Genomic DNA, 18,273 nt, shown 5'->3' with positions numbered 1-18,273 from the left:
TATTAATCATCAAATTTTAGTGGCCGCGCCCGGCGCGCAGGAAACGCGGCTACATTGTTAGATCCGCCGTGGTTACATCACAGGAACTCCCACTCCCCGTGACAAGGACCGCTCTCGCACGTACTTTAACCCGTTTATGTTATTTAGTTAGATTTAAACGGTACATCAACTACTTATGCCTTTGGTGATCTGCCCTCTTCGTCTTCGCAGGCAGTAATTTCTTGGAGCATGTTCGCAAACTTCGGCGTTATTTATTGTTTTCGAAACACCCGCGCCCTACGTCACGTGGTCACGTGCCCACGTTCGGTGGGTTCGGTGTTTTTACGTGGTCTTTGCGTTGCTTCTGCTCCTCTGTATCCATATGCGCGCCAGAAACCGCCTTCAGGAGGGATATGGGCCCCCAGGCAAACGATTATTTTCCATGCTTGCTTTCTGACATGTAGGGAAGCCAGAGAACATCTATGGAAACTCCATCGTGATTGGCAGTAGCAGGAATGAGTGGAAATGACAGCCGTTTGAGAGATGCCGAACGTTTGAAGAAGTGTTCTTTTCTCTTCATTACAGCATGAACACAGCGAGCAACATTACTCATCGTTACTCGAGTTCCATATCTTCACGTGATTATGTGCATTCTGTGGTGCGCGTCGACGCTGCTGGTGAGGACGCCAAGCTCACTCGGCTGACGTGCATCTCATTGAATCGGGCAAACGGCGAGATCTTGCGCGTAACGCTCCGCAGTGAATGCTAATATTCATCCTCGTGAAGCGTTTACGGAGTCGACCTCCAAAGAAGAAGGCGTGTTCTTAATGGGGGCGCTCGTGCGCTCCAGTGAACTGTACTGCAGATTTGAGCTGAACAAGTGGCGCCGCCTGCGACGCGGAGCGCAACAAGCCGGTCGTTTGCATGGAACCTGGAAAGAACGGCGCAGAAACGCTGACGAAAAGGCGTCGAACTGTGCGCTGTTGCGTGCATGGCTGCTACAACAGCCTTAGAAACACCGCCGGTAAGGTCCCGAAGATACACTTTTATGCATTTCCATGGCGGCTTTACGAGAAGGAGCGACGAGAGCGCTGGATCCGCGCCGTCCGACAAGCGAAGTAAACAAGAAAAAAAAAAAAAAAACTCGCACCTAATTTGTTTTCCTTTATGCCATCACTGAAATTTGCTCATCGCGGTCATGAATTTTGCTTTTTTTTAGCCCTCAAGGAGGCCTTTGGAAGCCCGTGCAGAGTAAAACCCGTATATGCAGTGCCCACTTCGTCGGCAACGAGATAAGCACGGTAGCCAAAGATCCTGCCTACATTCCGACAATTTTCCCTGCATGCAATGCGAAAAGCGATCGCGTGACACCATCAAGGAAGCTGGAAAGGTTTCGGCGGTGAGTAAGAATGTTCTGAGGCATAATTTATAATTCTAATTTTAATCAGCTTTTTCTCCCGCTTGCTTCATTACCAATTGTTGCTGTTATCATGCTAAGCACCGACACAGCGTCACTGGTTCTATAAAAATAGGGAGAATAGTCAAGCGGGAAGAAATGCGGGATAGCCACATTTGGACGTATAGTTAAAGGGCCCCTCACCAGGCCACATAGCAAATTTTAGTTAGACGCTGGAAGTTGTTGTGTGCCGAACGAAAAGCAGTATGCCGCAAGAATTTTTCAAATCGGTTCATTACGAGCTGAGAAAAACAATTTGTAGCGGCATGAAACCATGATGCGAGGAGGCAAGTTTCAAACCCTTGCCACTCGCCCCGTGTAGCGTTAGCAAGCCAAATCCCTTCCCTGCCCTCTTCACTTGACACATACGCATGAACACGTCATGCGCATGCATGGTCACGTGCGCATGACGTGCCCGAGCCAGCCCGAGCACGCGAGCGGCGTTGCACGGCCGCTACCTTTTTCTTATGTAGCGGCTGTGGGCGTTTTGTCGGCGTTCTTTGTGGTGTACTGCCTGTTTCTGTGGGACGGGCATGAAAGTTGAGACATTTGTACGGGCACAAGAGTGGCGGTATCATGAGCCAGTGCCGCATTAACGTTTACTTGGACGCGGTAGAATAAATGAGCATAATGTGTGCTCGAACGCGCCAGAACATTACTTTCGTTTCCAGGGCTGGCGTCTGCTCGATGCGCTAAACGCGGGGACACGAACGCATGGGAAAGGGAGGCACATTAGCCCCGCATCTCGCTGCAATTCACGAAAAGAAAATGAAAAAGACACACACATTCCCTTTGTGTGTCTCATTATTTCTCTCAAGTTTTATTAATCTATTCAAGCAACAAATTACACAAACTACACATGTCGTGTCAAATAATTATCGCAGTGTCACGTGTTACCGTTGGCGACATCAGAGCACAATCGTCTACGTAGAGGAGCAACGTCACAGCACTACCATCTACGTAGGGCCATTTCCTCATGTACGTCATCCCCTCATTCTCTAAAGCGCGTGTCTGCGAGAGGAAGGGCAAGCAGCGTTCACCTTGAAATTTGACCCATTTCCGCGGCGCGTAGCGTTGCAAATTTTGGCAGACGTGATCGTGAACGCCTAGTGTATGCATTGCGCTCGTTTGCTCAAAATTGTCAAACCTGGTGAGGGGCCCTTTAAAAGAAAAAGAACCCTGCATGGGCTTTGCGGGGAAGCTCACTTTGTTTGCATAGCTGAATGTGCCACGGATGCTGACACTGAAGTAACTCATTTCGTAATGTGTATTTTGACCATGCTAGAGTGAAACGGCGTGGGTCAGCAGCTGTGGGAGGGCCACCCATCAACACCGTAACGTCTGGTAAAGTTTTGCCACAGGAAGAGTTGCGTTTTAATATCGCTGAGTGGCGCATTGCTTGTGCATCTGTGGTAAGCCCCCATTCTGTTTTTTCTAATATGGACATTGCAGGTTTCTTGATTGCAGTTATTTTACAACTTATTAATACAGCACGTAGAGCCATACAACCACAAGGCAAGGTTTGATCGGGAAGCTTTTCTGCCAAAGTAAATGTGTGTGCAAGATATGTTAGTCATAACACACACCGATAGCAGCCGAATCTGCAACAGTCACACTTAAAAAACACTGACCTGTTAACGAAGTCGGTGAAAAACTCACATTTTCGTTCGAATGCTGCTGCCCATGTGAAAAGCTTAGTGAGGAGAAAACTCTCTCGCCTTGAGCCCACATCCTTGTACCATTGTGCTATGTTAACCAGGCTAATGCTGTTATTACACTTGCACCAACTGTGCAAATGTAAGGAAGCACGAGGTTTGCTACATCAATGCACAGAAGTGGCAGACCCGACTCTACCACAAGTGTGGGTCTTCAGGTCAATTTTCGGGAATTATTAACAAGTCTGCCCATGTTTGCAATTTCACATACAAAGTGCACTTGTCTGGAAAGCTACAGAAAGTGATGATGCTAATGAGTAACTTGAAAGTAGTTAACAGTAAAAAAAAATGAATTGCTTAAAGCGAGGACACAATAAACAGAAATGCTTACACATGGTGAAAACATAAGACAGATGTTTTTGTCAAAAAAATATCACTTTAAAATTTTTGTAGACGGGCTGCTTGAAGCATACTGTTTCTGCTTACTGAATATAAAAGCAGGTTCAGGTAAATGTTCGGTATAACAAACTTTTTTCTCGAAAGCTTCCACTCGGCATAAATATTGTAGGAATCAAATATCAAAACAACTTCCTGCCTTGCTGTTTTTTTTTCTTTATTGCTCTAACCACTCTACTAACCACTTCACTGCTTACTGCTTTACATCAGGAGCACAACTCAAGTCATTAAAACTAGGGTTGTGCAAACATTTAAATTGTATCTCGAATCGAATTCGAATCGTATAGTGCCGAATAGTGGCCAAGGACATCGAATACAAAAGGTGTTATTGAAAATTGAAATAAAGAACAAAGAAATGAAATATTCTCATATCCCCAAGCACATTACACGATGAGTAACTGCTACCAAAAGACTACAAATAGTCATGCGGAAACGCAAGCTGTTCCACATAACCTGGCTTCAAGCTCTCTCGTCTGATGTTACGGTGTTTACGGCTCATCTGACATCAGTAATGTTGTGCTTCATCATAAGTGCTCCGGGCCCAAACATCTTCGGGCGCCCATTTGCAGCAGCGTTTTAACTGCACACCGGAACGATGGGAGTGTCTGAATGAGTGGTGTGGTGTGGCAGTGGCGACTGCACAGCGCGAACAAGCTTTCACAAGTGAAGCAAATCACCGAGGGTTTCGCGGGCCAAGATAAGGACGTTTCAAGGCGCTTGCGGCATATACGAACGGTGTATGCAAGAAGTCCGTGCCTTCATTTCGGAAGTGAAGTTGTGAAGGGCCTGACTGTTTTCTCGTGTTTTTTTACGTTCGGAAATGACATAGTCTCCTTTAAAATAAACATGCACTCGCTTTTGAACCAGGATATCAGTGAAAGTTTTAACGAAAGGCCCACTGTAACGACGTTAGTGTCAGTTTCAGCCACCCCACCCTGACCAAGTTGCACCATCGTCCTTTGTCACGTTTTAGATATTCGTCCTGTCGAATTATTCGATTCGAATTCAAAACTCAATTATTCACACACCCCTAATTAAAACATTTCAGGGTGTCAATTGACAGGCATGCAGCTGTTATAGTACTTGTACTTGTGTGGTGAGTGTGCCTGTTTACAGTAGGAGCATCATCTCAGCTTTGTGTCAGCACATGCATTTTAACTGGCTTGCTTTGTCTTCATCGTTTTTGTTTCCGAAAGTTTATACTACAGTCCTATATTAGCAATGTAATAAATACGTGTTTAATATTTCCAGGTGACGCAAACAGAAGAAGACCAAGGCAGTGGTTGTTGTACCGTGTTCCTTTCTGCGTTGTCGGGGGGCTCAGCATGTACACAAGTGTGCCATTCAGACAACGTAGATGCATCTGTACAGGCAGTGCCAACCACTTACGACGACAAGCACCGGAGCAAAAGAGCGCAGTTGCACGTTTCTCGGTCACAACACTCTCACTGAGTGCTCCTCCTGTGGTTGTTTTAATGGATCCCAACATTCTGATGAACAAAAGCATGAAAGCTTGTGTCTTCATTTCTTGGCTAGCACGCTGTAGTTAAGAAGTGGTCAAACTTTGGGCATTTGCTTGTATAGACTAGGGGTTTAGTGCCAGAAATTTCGCTAGGCAACACCATGGTTCAGTTGGCATTCTCAAAGGTGCACTGTGTAAGCGCAGCAAGCATCTGTAACCTCAAAAAACAAATTACTATAGGAGCAACACGAATATAAAAATCGATGCTCAAAACGCCTGTCACCTTCTGAAAACAATAATGCACAGACAAGATTCGCCAGAAGTGCCACCGCTCATCTGTATGCGTAGACCAGTTTCAGCACATGCTCAGCTGAAACGAGCATGCCGTGGTCATCTGTACTGTTTCACAATCAATGCTTGAAAAATGTCATCAACTGGGCTGATTGGCTGGCATGCAGGCGTCTCGAAGTGTTGCTGCAAAGGTTTCTCCAAAGCATATGTGTAAATAGCACATAGCCTGCGGCCTTTTGAAGGCAGTCTCTCTTTTTTTTTTTTACCAACACGGCACTGAGGCCCTCTACTACATTGCATCAGTGTGAATATCAGTATGTACGTCTTCCCCACAGTGCAGAAGTACCTGTGGTGGCTGCGTCGTTTGTATTCTGCAAAGGCCTCAACCTGGGGTATTTCTTCAAACTAGACGCCTGCCTTCGTGAGTTCAGTCAGTAGCTCGAGGGATTTGCGAAAACACCCAAGGAACAGGAGCTCCGCCATAGTATGCGAAATGACGCTTTTCCAGTTTCACGGTACACACATGGGTGCATGAACAACTGCCCTCAGAATTTTCTTACTGGACATCAAATGAATGCGACACAGACACTTTAAGCAATGTAAGTTATTCATTTAGCTGTATATAGCACAGTACTGCCTTTGTTCCACCCTCTTCGCAGGTATGTTAACTTCGGGGTATTATATTAGAGCAAAGCAGTCTTTGCAGACCCTTGTGGTGTTCACTAAAACCCACGTGATCGACAGCGGAGAAGCAGTGCGACTGAAAGGGGGGGGGGGGAATAAACAGTGATTTATAAATAAGTTTTCTTAGCAAGGTGGTGTTTGAACCAGGGCCCTCTCGCTCCAAAGATAAGTTTCATAACCATTGGGCTACATGCCCACACTTGCACAGCATGAGGAAGCTCCAGGGGAAGCATATGAATGCGACAGGGGAATGGCAAAATGGGGCCACTCGCCCCTCCCCTCTCGCCATAGGCGTGCGCAGTTCCCTTCAGGAGGGGGGGGGGGGCGAAGGCTCATCGCAGCGGCCCCCCCGCCCCCTATTAAGTCAAAGTATGGGGCAAACTTTGCGCCTCCCACCCCCACCCCGTGCGCACGTCTGCGGGCGCCACTCTCGTCCCAACGTTGTCATGTTCGTTGAGCGGCCATGGCAGTGGTGCGCCTGAGACGCCGACCGATAGCGACGAAGCTGCCGGTCGTTTCGCCGGCGCCAACACGAGCTTACGATGAGAGACGCCTGTCACAAGCCAGCTAAGGAGTATATAAAACACTTAGTGAACACTTTGCCTAACACTCGGAAAAAAGGAAAATGTAATGCTTGACGATAGGGTCCGATGGTTTTCACGGCTTGGAAATGGCTGGGTTGTTTGTTTTCGAAACACCCGCGCTATTCGTCATAGGTTCGGCGACTTAGATCTTGATTATGCCATACGCTAGGTTCAACGTTCTTACCGTAATTTTTGATTTATTTCTGTTCTCATATGCGCGCCAGGAAAACGCCTTGAGGAACTTGGGCGTACAGATTATTCGCATGCTTGTTTTCTGACTCGTAGAGAAGCTCCATCGCGATTGACAGTAACAGGGACGAGAATTTTGACAGTCGTTTTCGTTTTACATATGTAGAACGCTTGAAGACGTGTTTTCTCTGTCATTAGAACAGCATCACTACGAGGAACATCGTCCATCGTTATTCGTGTCCCATATCTTCACGTGATTATGTGAATCTTGTGCTGCCCGTCGACGGTGATGTGCTTTAGATGAACCAGGTAAACGGCGAGAACCTGCACATAATCCTCCTCCGTGAAAGCTAATATTCGTCCATGTGGGAGCACGGCGCAGCGCCTCGTCCATGTGAAGCAGCTTCGGCGTAGATCCTAGAGGTGGTGTCGACCAGCCGCGAACTGAACAAGTGGCGCCACCTGCGACGCGGAGCGTAAAAAAGCCGGTCGCTTATGTGCGCGAGCGTGCGAAAGCATGGCACCTCGAAAGAACGATGCAGAATCGCGGTCAAAAAGGAGTGGAACCATGTACTGTTGCGTGTACGGCTGCAACAACAGTCACAGAAACACCGCCGGAAAGATCCCAAAGATAACATTTTATAGATTTCCAGGGAGGCCTTACGAGAAGGAGCGACGGGAGCGCTGGATCCTGGCAGTGCGACGGGCGAAGTAAACAAAACAACACGCTCATGTTTTTTTTTTTCTTTTTTTGCAAACATGGAATTTGTCTAATCGCTGTCATGAACTTTGCTTTCTTTTAGCCCCCACGGACGCCATTGGCTGCCTGTGAAAGATCAAACCCGTATATGCAGTGCTCACTTCATCGGAAACGAGAGGAGCACGATAGCTAAACACCCTGCCTACATACCAACAATTTTTCCTGCTTGCTATGGGAAAAACGATGGTGTGACACCATCAAGGAAGCCTGAAAGGTTTCAGCAGTGGGTAAGAATGTTCTGAGGCTTCATTTATAATTCTATTTATGATTAGCTTAGATTTCTCTCCAGCTTGCTTAATTACGAATTGTCACCGTTATCATGCTAAGCGTCCACACAGTGGCACTAGTTCTATGAAAATGGGAGGAATGACCAAGGGGGAAAAAATGTGCGACAGCCACATTTGGACATACCCTTGCATGGGCTGTGTGGGGAAGCTCACTTTGTGTGCATAATTGAATGTGCCAGGGACGCTTACGCTGAAGTAACTCATTTCATAACATTTTTGACCATGCTAGAGTTGAGTCATCATCTGCGGGAGGGCCACCCATAAGCATTGCAGCATCCGGTGAAGCTTTGCCCCATGGGGAGTTGCGTCTTGGTACCATTAAGAACCACATTGCCTTTGCATCTGTGGTAAGTTCCCTGGTTTTTTTATATGGACATCAGGGGTACCTTAATTGCAGTTATTTTACGAATTATTTATGCAGCATGTAAAACTATAGAACTGCTACACAAGGCCTTGCTTGTGAGAGTTTCAACCATGATAAATGAATTCGTATGCAAAATATATGTCATAACACGTCACAGGTTCCTGTTAGACCTTCAACAATCACACTTATGAAATATAGTGACCTGTCGAGTCAAGTAGCAAGAATTATGTTAAAGGGGCACTGGCAGGAATCGCCAGGTAGTGCGAACAAAAACTATCATCATCATGAATTGGCACATGCTCTCTTTGTACCCTTCTTCCTCTCTGGCCTCTTATTCATCTTCTGCTTTGCTCCCAAAACATGTGCACCGATTTCTCTGGCACAGGGTGGAATAACTCTGATGGGTGAGAGAACGACTACAGAGAGGGAGAAAGAGAAAGGAACAAAGAAAGAGAAATTCATGGCGAAAAAATTTCTTGGCAAGGCGGGATTCGAACCCGCTTACCCACAACCCGAAGGCGATCTTCCTAACCATTCGGCTATCCAGGCACGCTAGCAGAGTATAGCACAGCCTTGTATAGTATAGTATAGCAAGGTGGCGGGGAAGGGAAGTGAGGGTGAGGAGGAGGGGAGGGAGTAAAGAGTAGCATAGAATATGAAAGAGAGAAATAGAGAGGAAGGAAGAGAAGAAAGGCAAAAAGAGAAAGACAGAAAGAGGGAGAATCAGAGAAGGAAGCATACCATAGGAAAAAATGCAGAAAGTAAGAGAGAGAAAGGGATAGAAAGATGAAGCACAAAATAGAAAAAGATAGAAAGACAAAAATATACGTAGAGAGAAAGAAATAGAAATAAACACAGACAAAAAGACTAAAAAAAAAACAGAGAGATGAGAGAAAAATAATGAAACAGAGGAAGAAAGAAAGACAAAAATAAAGAGAAACGAAGAAGGCCACTCAGCTCCACACTTCCTTCACGCTTGGCACCCTGAGTGCAAAGCTGCCTTAATTTTTTTCCTGTTGAGATCTTGTAGATATATTCATGTTCACAAGAATTGATCGTGCAGACTATTTCAGCTGCAAAATTTTGTGTCAGTGCCCGTTTAACGACATGAGTGAAAAACTGTCACATTTCCGATTGAATGCTGCTGCCCATGTGAGAAATTAGTGTGGGTAAAACTGTCTTGGGCCGTTGAGTTCATGTCCCTATACCATTGTGTCATGTTGACCAGGCTAGTACGATTACTTCACATGCAGCAAGTGTGCGAATGTTAAGGAAGTACAAGGTTTGCTAGACCAGTACCCAGAAGTAATATACCTGACTGTACCAGAAGAGTGAGGTTTAAGCTCAATATTTAGTAAGAAATAACAAGTGTGCCTGTGTTTACAATTTCACATAGAAAGTCCAATCCACGAGAAGCTACAGAACGCAATGATACTAATGAGTGACATGAAAACAGTCGGCATGAAAACAGCCTCAAAAACTTAATTGCTTCAAGTTCTCTTGAAAGATGCACTAAACAGGGATGTCTATGCATGATGAAAACTTAAGGCATATGTTTCTGTTGAAAAAGTTCACTTTTCAATACATTGTAGCCTTTTTGATACGCCCCTATTTTGTATGATTTCCCAGTGTAAACGTTCACAGCCGGGAAGACAGAAGCTGTCCGGCGCTTTAGTCACTGTGGTTTGTACTTCTTTCCAAGATAGTATGTTCTTGCATTTATTTTTTCAATAACATGAATGAGGTTCTGTATTCCTAGACAGGCTGCTACATGTAGAATGTTTATGCTCACTGCATAAAAAGCAGATTCAGGTAAATGTCATACTGTACAACAAATTTTCTTTTTTAAATGGGCCCTGCAACACTTTTCCAAGTAATCATCGAATGGATTCATTAAAGGAGCTTATTGCCTCATGAATCGACTGCCGCAAAAATTTTTAGAATAATTCAAATATGAGCAGAGTTACAGGGATTTGTCGCACGCTTTAAGCGCATTCTGTCTCCTTTTGTACTAGCGAGCATGCTGAAAGCTACGCAGGAAGGGGTATGACAAGGGGGCAGGAAGCTACGTCCGGTCGTCAGCGCACGTCATGACCTTGAGCACTTTTTCTTTTTTTCTTTGAATGCGTGCCTTACTTTCAGCGTGATCGCGAGCACGCAGCATGGGGATGTCGTGGCATCCTGTGGTGGCCGCGGGTAACTATGCAGCCCACGATGCTCAAATGAACCAGTGGCCACGGCCGTTTATCGTGTGGTCATTTGGGTTTATGGCATCATTTGTCGAGAGAAGGGCGAGCGATTTCTAGCCGACTTTGAGAAGTAATCGTAAATTACAGACCGCTTGCTTCGCTATAATATTTGCATTCACGTGCTCTCAGGAGCCTCGACTACTGATCAGCAGCATTTTCTGACGCTGCTGAAAAAGTGTTCCAGGGCCCTTCCCTTTGAAAGCTTCCACTTGGCACGAATTTGTAGGTATCAGAACAACTTGTTGCCTTGCGTTCAGGTTCTTCTCTGTATTGCTCAAACCATTGTACAGACTGGTTCAGCGCTTACAGCTTCACACAGTTGGAGCACAATCACACACATTTGCAGTTCATCGCAGTTGGAGCACACTTGAAGTCACTAAATACTTTCAGGGCATGAAATGACATTCATGCAGCCATTATAGTGTCTGCATTTGTACTTACGTGGTGACTGTGACTGTTTACAGTAGGAGAATGATTTCAGCTTTGTGTCTGCACAGGTGTCTTAACTGGCTTGTTTTCTCTCCTTATGTTTATTCTCAAAACTTCATACCACAGTCCACGGGCGTCGGCAGGATTTTGCCTTGGGGGGTGCAAACCCGTGTTACATCGCGGCTGGGGGAGGGGGGGGGGGAGAGAGAGAGAGAGAGCTGGCATAGCTTGGGTGGGGGGATGTGCCAGTGTGGCTTGAGGGGGGCAAGTGCCCCTTTTGCACCCCCCTGCCTACGCCCATGCCACAGTCCTTTGTTAGTAATGTAATAAACACTTGTTTAATATTTTCAGATGACTCAAACAGAAGACCAAGGCAGTGGTTGTTGCAGCGTGTTCCTTTCTGTGTCATCGGGAGGCTCAGCAAGTACACAAGTGTGCCATTCAAACAACATAGATGCAGCTGTACAGGCAGTGCCAACCAACTATGACGGCAAGCACCAGATCAGAAGAGTGCAGTTGTGTGTCCCTCAGGTACAGCTCTCTCATTGAGTGCAGGAACGCCCTCAGGCAACTTTGCGGTGTTTGTACTGATTGCTGATGTTTGTGGTTTCATCCATCAATGTTCGGTGGGTCGATGTACCAATTTCGCAGAAGCTGGCGATTTCCTTGGTAGAACTAAAGCTTGGAATATCATTCTCAATTGCCTGAGTGCTTTTTGGTTTGCACCACTCAGCAGTAAGTCGCTGTTTTCATTTGTATTGAACAACATGCTGATTGTGATGAAAGAGTGAATACCTGAGCCGTCTCTGTTGTTCAGCTGTGAATGCCAACCAATGTTGAATTGCACCATTCTTGCTGCCTACTTTCTTGTGGAGTGAACAAAAATTTGGACAGAAGAGCCACCTACTGTGCAACAAGAAAGGGCGCTGTTTTTACACTGCAAGGTTGGCTATACATTGAAGTTCTTGCTAGGAATTATGCCAAATGGAGTTGTGATATTTGTATCAGATGCCTGTAGCGCCTACACATCATTACATTAGAGTCTGGATTTCTCAGCAGGATAGAGCCGGGTGCTATTGTGCTAGCAAAGCACCCACAGAAAGCCAGAAAGAGATTGTTGTATTACTGCCGTTTTAAAGAAGTAATGCTCAGTTTGCACATGGCAAATTGCAAGAGACATGCTATATCTTAAGTGCACATGCACTTAGAGTAATCCAACATGTGAAGATTCTTTAATATCTTGAATAATAGAGTTCCTGTTGACCTGATTCCTCACATAAGCAATATTATGTGAATGTTGTTGAAAGCACAGGCATTCTTTACTGGACGTGAGTGAAATACACAGATGAAGATGTATCTTACCTATTTCGCACTTGCAGGCTATGTAATTTAGCAACCACGTCCTTAATGTCAACGGGACATTCACTGATATTGGTCTGTGGACAAACTCTGAATCTCAGGCTGTGAAAGCACTTCCGAACTTTCTTAGGGACACCTGCAAAGTACTTCATTTTGTGAAGTGTTGTGGTGCATTGTGTATACGTTCTGTATGTCTCACATATTTTGTATAGTTTCATTCGTCGTCATGCCAGCCCGATGTGGCATGCTATACTCGGGGACAACTTTTCTTGGCAGCGCTGTGGAAGCTACAGGACCTAGATGCATGCCCGCTAGCCCGCCAAGAAGTAGCACCTAATTTTATTGAGAAATTTTTAGGGGTGCACGAATATTCGAGTTTCCAATTCGAATCGAATAATACTTCATTGAATAATTAGATTTTTGACTTTTGAATAGCTAGTATTCAAAGTTTCGAATAATTCGACAGGATGAATATCTAAAACGCTACAAAGGCCAGTGGTGCAACTTGGTTAGCTTTGCATGGCTGGAACTAACGCTAACGTCGCTACAGTGGGCAATTGGTTAAAACTTTCACCGATATATCCTGATTCAAAAGCGAGCCCATGTTTATTTTAACGGATATTACGTCACTTCCGCGCGTAAAAAAAAACACATGGAAAGACTGTCAAGCCTTTCACAACTTCACTTCCGAAACGAAGACACTGGCTTCTTGCGTAGTTCGGTCGCGTATGCCGCAAGCGCTCTAAGACTTCCTGACATTGGCCCGCGAAACCCTCGCTGCACATGTGAAAATTTGTTCGCGCTTCAAAAATGCTTCCATGAGCCCACGATCATCAGAAAGGATGATCCTTTGAAATACTGGAAAGAGCATGGAGCTGCACTTTATCCAGGTATCGCCAAAATTGCTTTGCGATAACTTCTCACCCCTGCTACTGAGGTGCCCAGTGAGTGCATGTTTTGAGCTGCAGGAAACACCGCAACATCACGGCGAGAGAGCTTGAAGCCAGGTCATGTGCAAGAGCTTGTGTTTCTGCATGACAATTTGTAGTCTATCGGTAGCAGACACTCACCGCGTTATCTGCTGGAGGACATGAGCAGATTTCATTTCTTTGTTTTTTCTTTCCATTTTGAATAAAGTAGTGTGTATTCAATATTCGATTCAATATTTGATATGTTGGCCACTATTCGGCACTATTCGATTCGAATTCGGTTCGAGATGAAATTTCACTGTTCACACACCCCTAGAAATTTTTCATTTGCCTTGCTCAAATAGATACTGCTTTATTATGAAACTGAAGCAGTAACGAGAAGTCGTAGGTAAAATAAAGTTATTGTTCACTTTACAAAAATGTCTTCCTTTTCTTTCCATTTCTTGAACAACACCACGTTTTCTGCACGCCTTTTTTCCAAAGTAAACATATCGTCCTTGACGTGTGTTGGTCCATGTGCGGCAGCAAACTCGCCGGTTAGTTCTCCATGAAAAATGTACTTGTAACGTGACAATGAAATGTACACTGAGCAGTCGAAATGTCTCTCTCCCATTCACATTTTATGTGTATATGTTTTTCTGAATGCATTAATGCTGTGAGCAAGCAAAAGCGAAACTGAAATTAAAATCATCTGCAAGCTGCCGCACCACTAGTGAAGTAACACAAATGCGTGAAAGCCCTGCCTCTGCAGCCTTCGCTCCACTGCCAAGATGAGCTGTCCCCGAGAATAGGTATGCCACCAGGCAAACTTCTTGAGCACTCATGAATCTTGCTGTTAGCTTTGCAGAAAGCTTAACCATTGGATTTCGGAAGTCTTAAGGGGGGATGCTAGGCTGAAGAATCAGCTTTTGAACTGCTCCAACAATTTTGATGAAAATTTAAGGGATGGCTTATCGCGTTGATATTAGAACACTATAAATTTCAGCACCCTAGCACGAATACAAAAAGAACTTAGAGCTGTTGTGATGATAAGTCAGGTTTGCCAACTTAGCTGTTGTAATGATTAGTAAGGTTTGCCAACTTAAGATAACTATTATTCCGAAAATATACTGATTCTTTATAGTTATACGCCTTTTACATGGTTTGTAGTGCAGGATAAGGCCAGTCCTTTTTTTATGTTGTTTCTGTAAAAATATCATCACTCTAAAAACAAAGTTCATTTTTTTGCTTGTCACTGCATGTCAGGCATCTGATAATTTTTTGTGTTAGAAAGTACTTAGAGATCAGAAAAGTACCTTATCTTGTTCCTGACAAAATTTCAGTCTAGAAACCACCTTGTAAGCAGCTATTGGCGAAGCAGTTAGGAGGTGATCGTTTTTTCAACAGGCTCGTTCTTTCCAAAAGTGCAGACTGAGAAAAATGAGTTCAAAGATTTCGCAACACGCTATTTATTTGCATGGTGCAAAAATTAATCACAGTGGCCTGCTGCATAGGCAGGGCCTTCCTCTCAAACATGACGCTGTTCCATGACACTTGATCGATTCGTATTCTCATTTTCACAGCTTTCGAGCTGTGTATGTTGGTCATAACATGGACCGCCCGCTGATCGCAATGAACTCGCAGGACAAAGAACAGATAAAAACACAAGATGAGTAGCGCACAAACACAGCAGGAGTAACTCAGAATCAGCGCGAAGCAAGCGGTGGATGGTGACGCGATGCGTTTCCGCCAATCCAAGCTTCTATTTCGGTTTGCTAGCAGCTCTGCTGTCACCGTGGCTTAAAATGTGCCTTTTTAATTCATTATTTTGTCCTCTGGTGCGCTCTCGACAGAAAGTCTTCTACGACTAAAAGGCGTGAAAAACAAACATTCTAACATGTGCATTCACTTTACATTCGGCGTCTTGCCATCTTTGCAGCCGCGTCTCGAAAAGGGTGTTTCAAAGTCACTTTCAACAGCAAATGCGCATCACCGCCTTGTTCAAAGAATTCGTTTTATTCTTTTCTGCTGCACAGATAACAACCAAACTTGGTGAGCATGTTCTTTAATGAACCATCAAACCAAAACAACTCAAATTAGAAGGATGGACTGCTGGGCGAGTTGGAACAAGAAAATTAGAAAATGCATATATATTTTTATTGAAAGTCAGCTCTTTGGCCCTGCATCCCCCCTTAACCTTTATTGTGTTGCGAGTGCCAGTATTACAAGGTGTCTGTGCTGCTTGTTCAGGCTGCAGGTTTTATTGCCTTTTTCTTCTTTTGCCAAATGGAAGCTAATATTGGCATTTGCATTTGAATTAGCACCCTCTACCTCAACGCCACATGCATATTAATTTTACCGTCATATGCAAAAATTGCATTGTCTATGAAAGCCTCATTTTTTCGTTTTTTCTTTTGAACCAGTTTTCAAGGCCCATTTATATTCTCCATGAAGATTTTATGATGTCTGAAGTGTATTTGGAAATTTTTGGGCGTTTCCTTTGGAAAGCATTAGGAAGTTAGGCGTGACCAACTGATGATGTTGTTTTCAAAGTAACGTTATGGCTATCGTGGGTGCTTTTACAGAAGGGTCAGTGTCTTGCTTACCTCGCATTTTTATGTGAAAAAGGAATGGGACCAGTTTGCATGTGCCTCTTCTAGAATGTGGTTGCGGCATCTGGGGCCACATTCAGAGGTGATCGCTTTTGGGTGATATGATCACTTTCCCAAAGACTCAACCCGTAAAGAGCAGCAAGAGCTCCTTTCTTGCTTTGTTTGACCTTTGTTCGCATGTGTCCTAAGCTGTCATTAGCTCATGCAGCAGGTTAAGTCTGGTGACTGCCAAAAGTGATTGCCTCAAAACACAGCACCAGGTACCAAACCACTGCATTGTGTTCAGCATCTGAATAGGTATAACTTTGAATAGCACAAAAGGTTAACAACTACAGGCAAGATTTCTTGCAGCTCTTGTGTTATGAAATGTTCCTGAATCCTAACCAAATAGTCTGATAATAGTGCTTCCAAAGCAGAATAGCTACTGTTTGTGATATGGAAATTTAAGAGGCTAACAAAAAATGCATTATAATACCCAACGTCACATAGGCCACCGAATTTTAAAGGGGTACTGACACAAAAATTTTGTATCATTTTTTCTTCTGTAGCAACAAGTAGCTACCGTATTTACTCGAATCTAGGCTGGCCCCGATTCTGAGCTGACCCCCGAAATTCGCAAGGCCAGAAAATAAAAAAACCTATTCATTGTACTCGCATCTAAGCCTGACCCCCTCACTTTCGGACGTCGTTTCTTCTAAAAAAACAACGGCTTAGATTCGAGTAAATACGGTAATTACGCACTTATCTTGACTAGAAATCTTGTTTGCTCGAGCGCGTGATGGTAAATTATTTAGAAGTGTTCTTATAGCATCCTGTTGCAGTTTCAGTTTCTGGGAGTACAGAGAAAGGCAGGTTGGGAGGTTTTATTGTAAACACAGGTGGCCAAATGACCGCATAAAACCATGACTCGCACGCCACGTTGACAAGTGTGGCAGAGAGAACATGCAAGGAGCATTGCAGCCAGCGCAGTGTGTGACACAGGCAGTTGTTCACCTTAAATCCAAGCTTATGACACTGTCACGAGGTGCTCTAATTTTGGCACGGCATAAATTGATTTTAAATATCTTCCAGGCTATATTTGTTGTTGATATTTTGTCGATGATGTGCACGTGTCCACACAAAATTCTGTGTCAATACTACTATTCTCTATTCTCCTAAAATCTGCGTGCTTCATGCTTTTGCCTTTTGCAGATGCCACAACTATTTCAGAGTCCAGCAGAAGAAGATTCATAAAAGAAGCAAGTCCAACAGAAATAACTTTCGTATCTTGCTTGCATGCTAAACAAGTTTGCTGACTCTTCCAGCTGCTTTGCAGTTCCTCCTATGGCATGGATTAAAATTGCTGACATGGTGCTGAATTGCACATTCGTCCATGAGGCAAACATATAGGAATAATGCCAGTGAAAAAAGTCTGTTGGTAACCTCTGCATGGACAGAACTGACATTTTGCAGCTCACCATCAATGTGCTGGTGTTGTACAGTATGCCACAAATGAATTTCTTGTAGCCCACCCACAGATTCATACTGCTTACTGTTCTGGACTTTGGCAAAGAGCATATGCATAGAAATTTTAAAGAGCGAAGTAATCCATGATTCTTTAAGCATTACATTTTGCTAATATATTGCGATACTAAAAACTGTGAAACTTTATAAGTGTAGGAAATGCAGAATACGTGGCTATAAATCTTCTTGTTGGATGTATTATCTCTTTTTCCTTGATGGTCAATACTTGTACTTATTGGGAAGGTGGGATTCACTGTACAGCACGGTAAACACATGATGAACAAACAGAATAGGACAATGCACAACTACTGTTACTATGGGACCTCCTATTGTTACATTTTCCTCCCTTCTAGCCCTACCTTTGTTTCCTTTTATTTTGTCTGAGTTGTGCTAAACACCCCGAAACATCATGGCATACCAACCCACCTAATCTGCTACTCTTGTAAACAGAAATAGGAGAGTTGAATTGGTCTGTCGACACCACTGCCTATTTGTCCTGTGCATTCTGCACTGTAGAGTGAGTAATTGACTTTCTGGTCCATCTGGATTGGTTGTAGCTAGTTTTGTTGACTCAACTTGCTGTGTCAAGATATGTTGCAATGTTGTTCATGTTACTACTGTATATGTAGATACGTGCGTTGAAGGGTGCATTTGCTGCATCATTACACTGACTCTGCTTGATGATCATGTCCAGCACGAAATTCTTCTGTCAGTGGTTTGTATGTGATGTCCATGTGCATTTCATAATGCTTTCGAGAATGTTTGCCTACAGATGTTGGTAAGCATATGATGCCATAGTGTCAATAGTGATGTTAGCCAACTCATCGCAAAGCCCATGCAGGTAAACTTTGAACCAGGTACTATGTTCTCCACCGTGTACATAGGTCTGGTAATATTTCTGCAGAAATGCTTGTCACTGCACAAGCTAATAACTGTAGCATTCATTCACTGTGTTCAAGACATGTTATAGAGCCGTTCAAGGGAAAATTGCTTGCTGGTATGCAACTATAATGTTCTATGTATGCCTTAAAAGTAACGCATGTACT

General features: G+C 44.1%; 2 protein-coding genes across 2 annotated transcripts; both read left to right on the top strand.

Moving 5' to 3' along the window:
• The first annotated feature begins 389 nt into the window (after positions 1-389).
• Positions 390-5,081, top strand: LOC119371922 (uncharacterized). Its single transcript, XM_037642378.2, has 4 exons — positions 390-1,097; positions 1,199-1,378; positions 2,721-2,847; positions 4,798-5,081. Exons 1-4 carry the CDS (start codon positions 904-906, stop codon positions 4,996-4,998), a joined length of 702 nt encoding a protein of 233 aa, XP_037498306.1. The 5' UTR covers positions 390-903; the 3' UTR covers positions 4,999-5,081.
• Positions 5,082-6,870: 1,789 nt separating this feature from the next.
• On the top strand, positions 6,871-13,732 carry LOC119371925 (uncharacterized). The gene is made up of 4 exons (XM_037642380.2): positions 6,871-7,467; positions 7,560-7,739; positions 8,033-8,150; positions 11,197-13,732. Exons 1-4 carry the CDS (start codon positions 7,274-7,276, stop codon positions 11,392-11,394), a joined length of 690 nt encoding a protein of 229 aa, XP_037498308.1. The 5' UTR covers positions 6,871-7,273; the 3' UTR covers positions 11,395-13,732.
• Positions 13,733-18,273: the final 4,541 nt, after the last annotated feature.

This window comes from Rhipicephalus sanguineus, chromosome 10, assembly GCF_013339695.2.
Source record: "Rhipicephalus sanguineus isolate Rsan-2018 chromosome 10, BIME_Rsan_1.4, whole genome shotgun sequence".
Taxonomy (NCBI): Eukaryota; Metazoa; Arthropoda; class Arachnida; order Ixodida; family Ixodidae; genus Rhipicephalus; species Rhipicephalus sanguineus.
The sequence above is the reverse complement of the archived record's forward strand: the minus strand, read 5'-3'. Positions and strand labels throughout refer to the sequence as shown.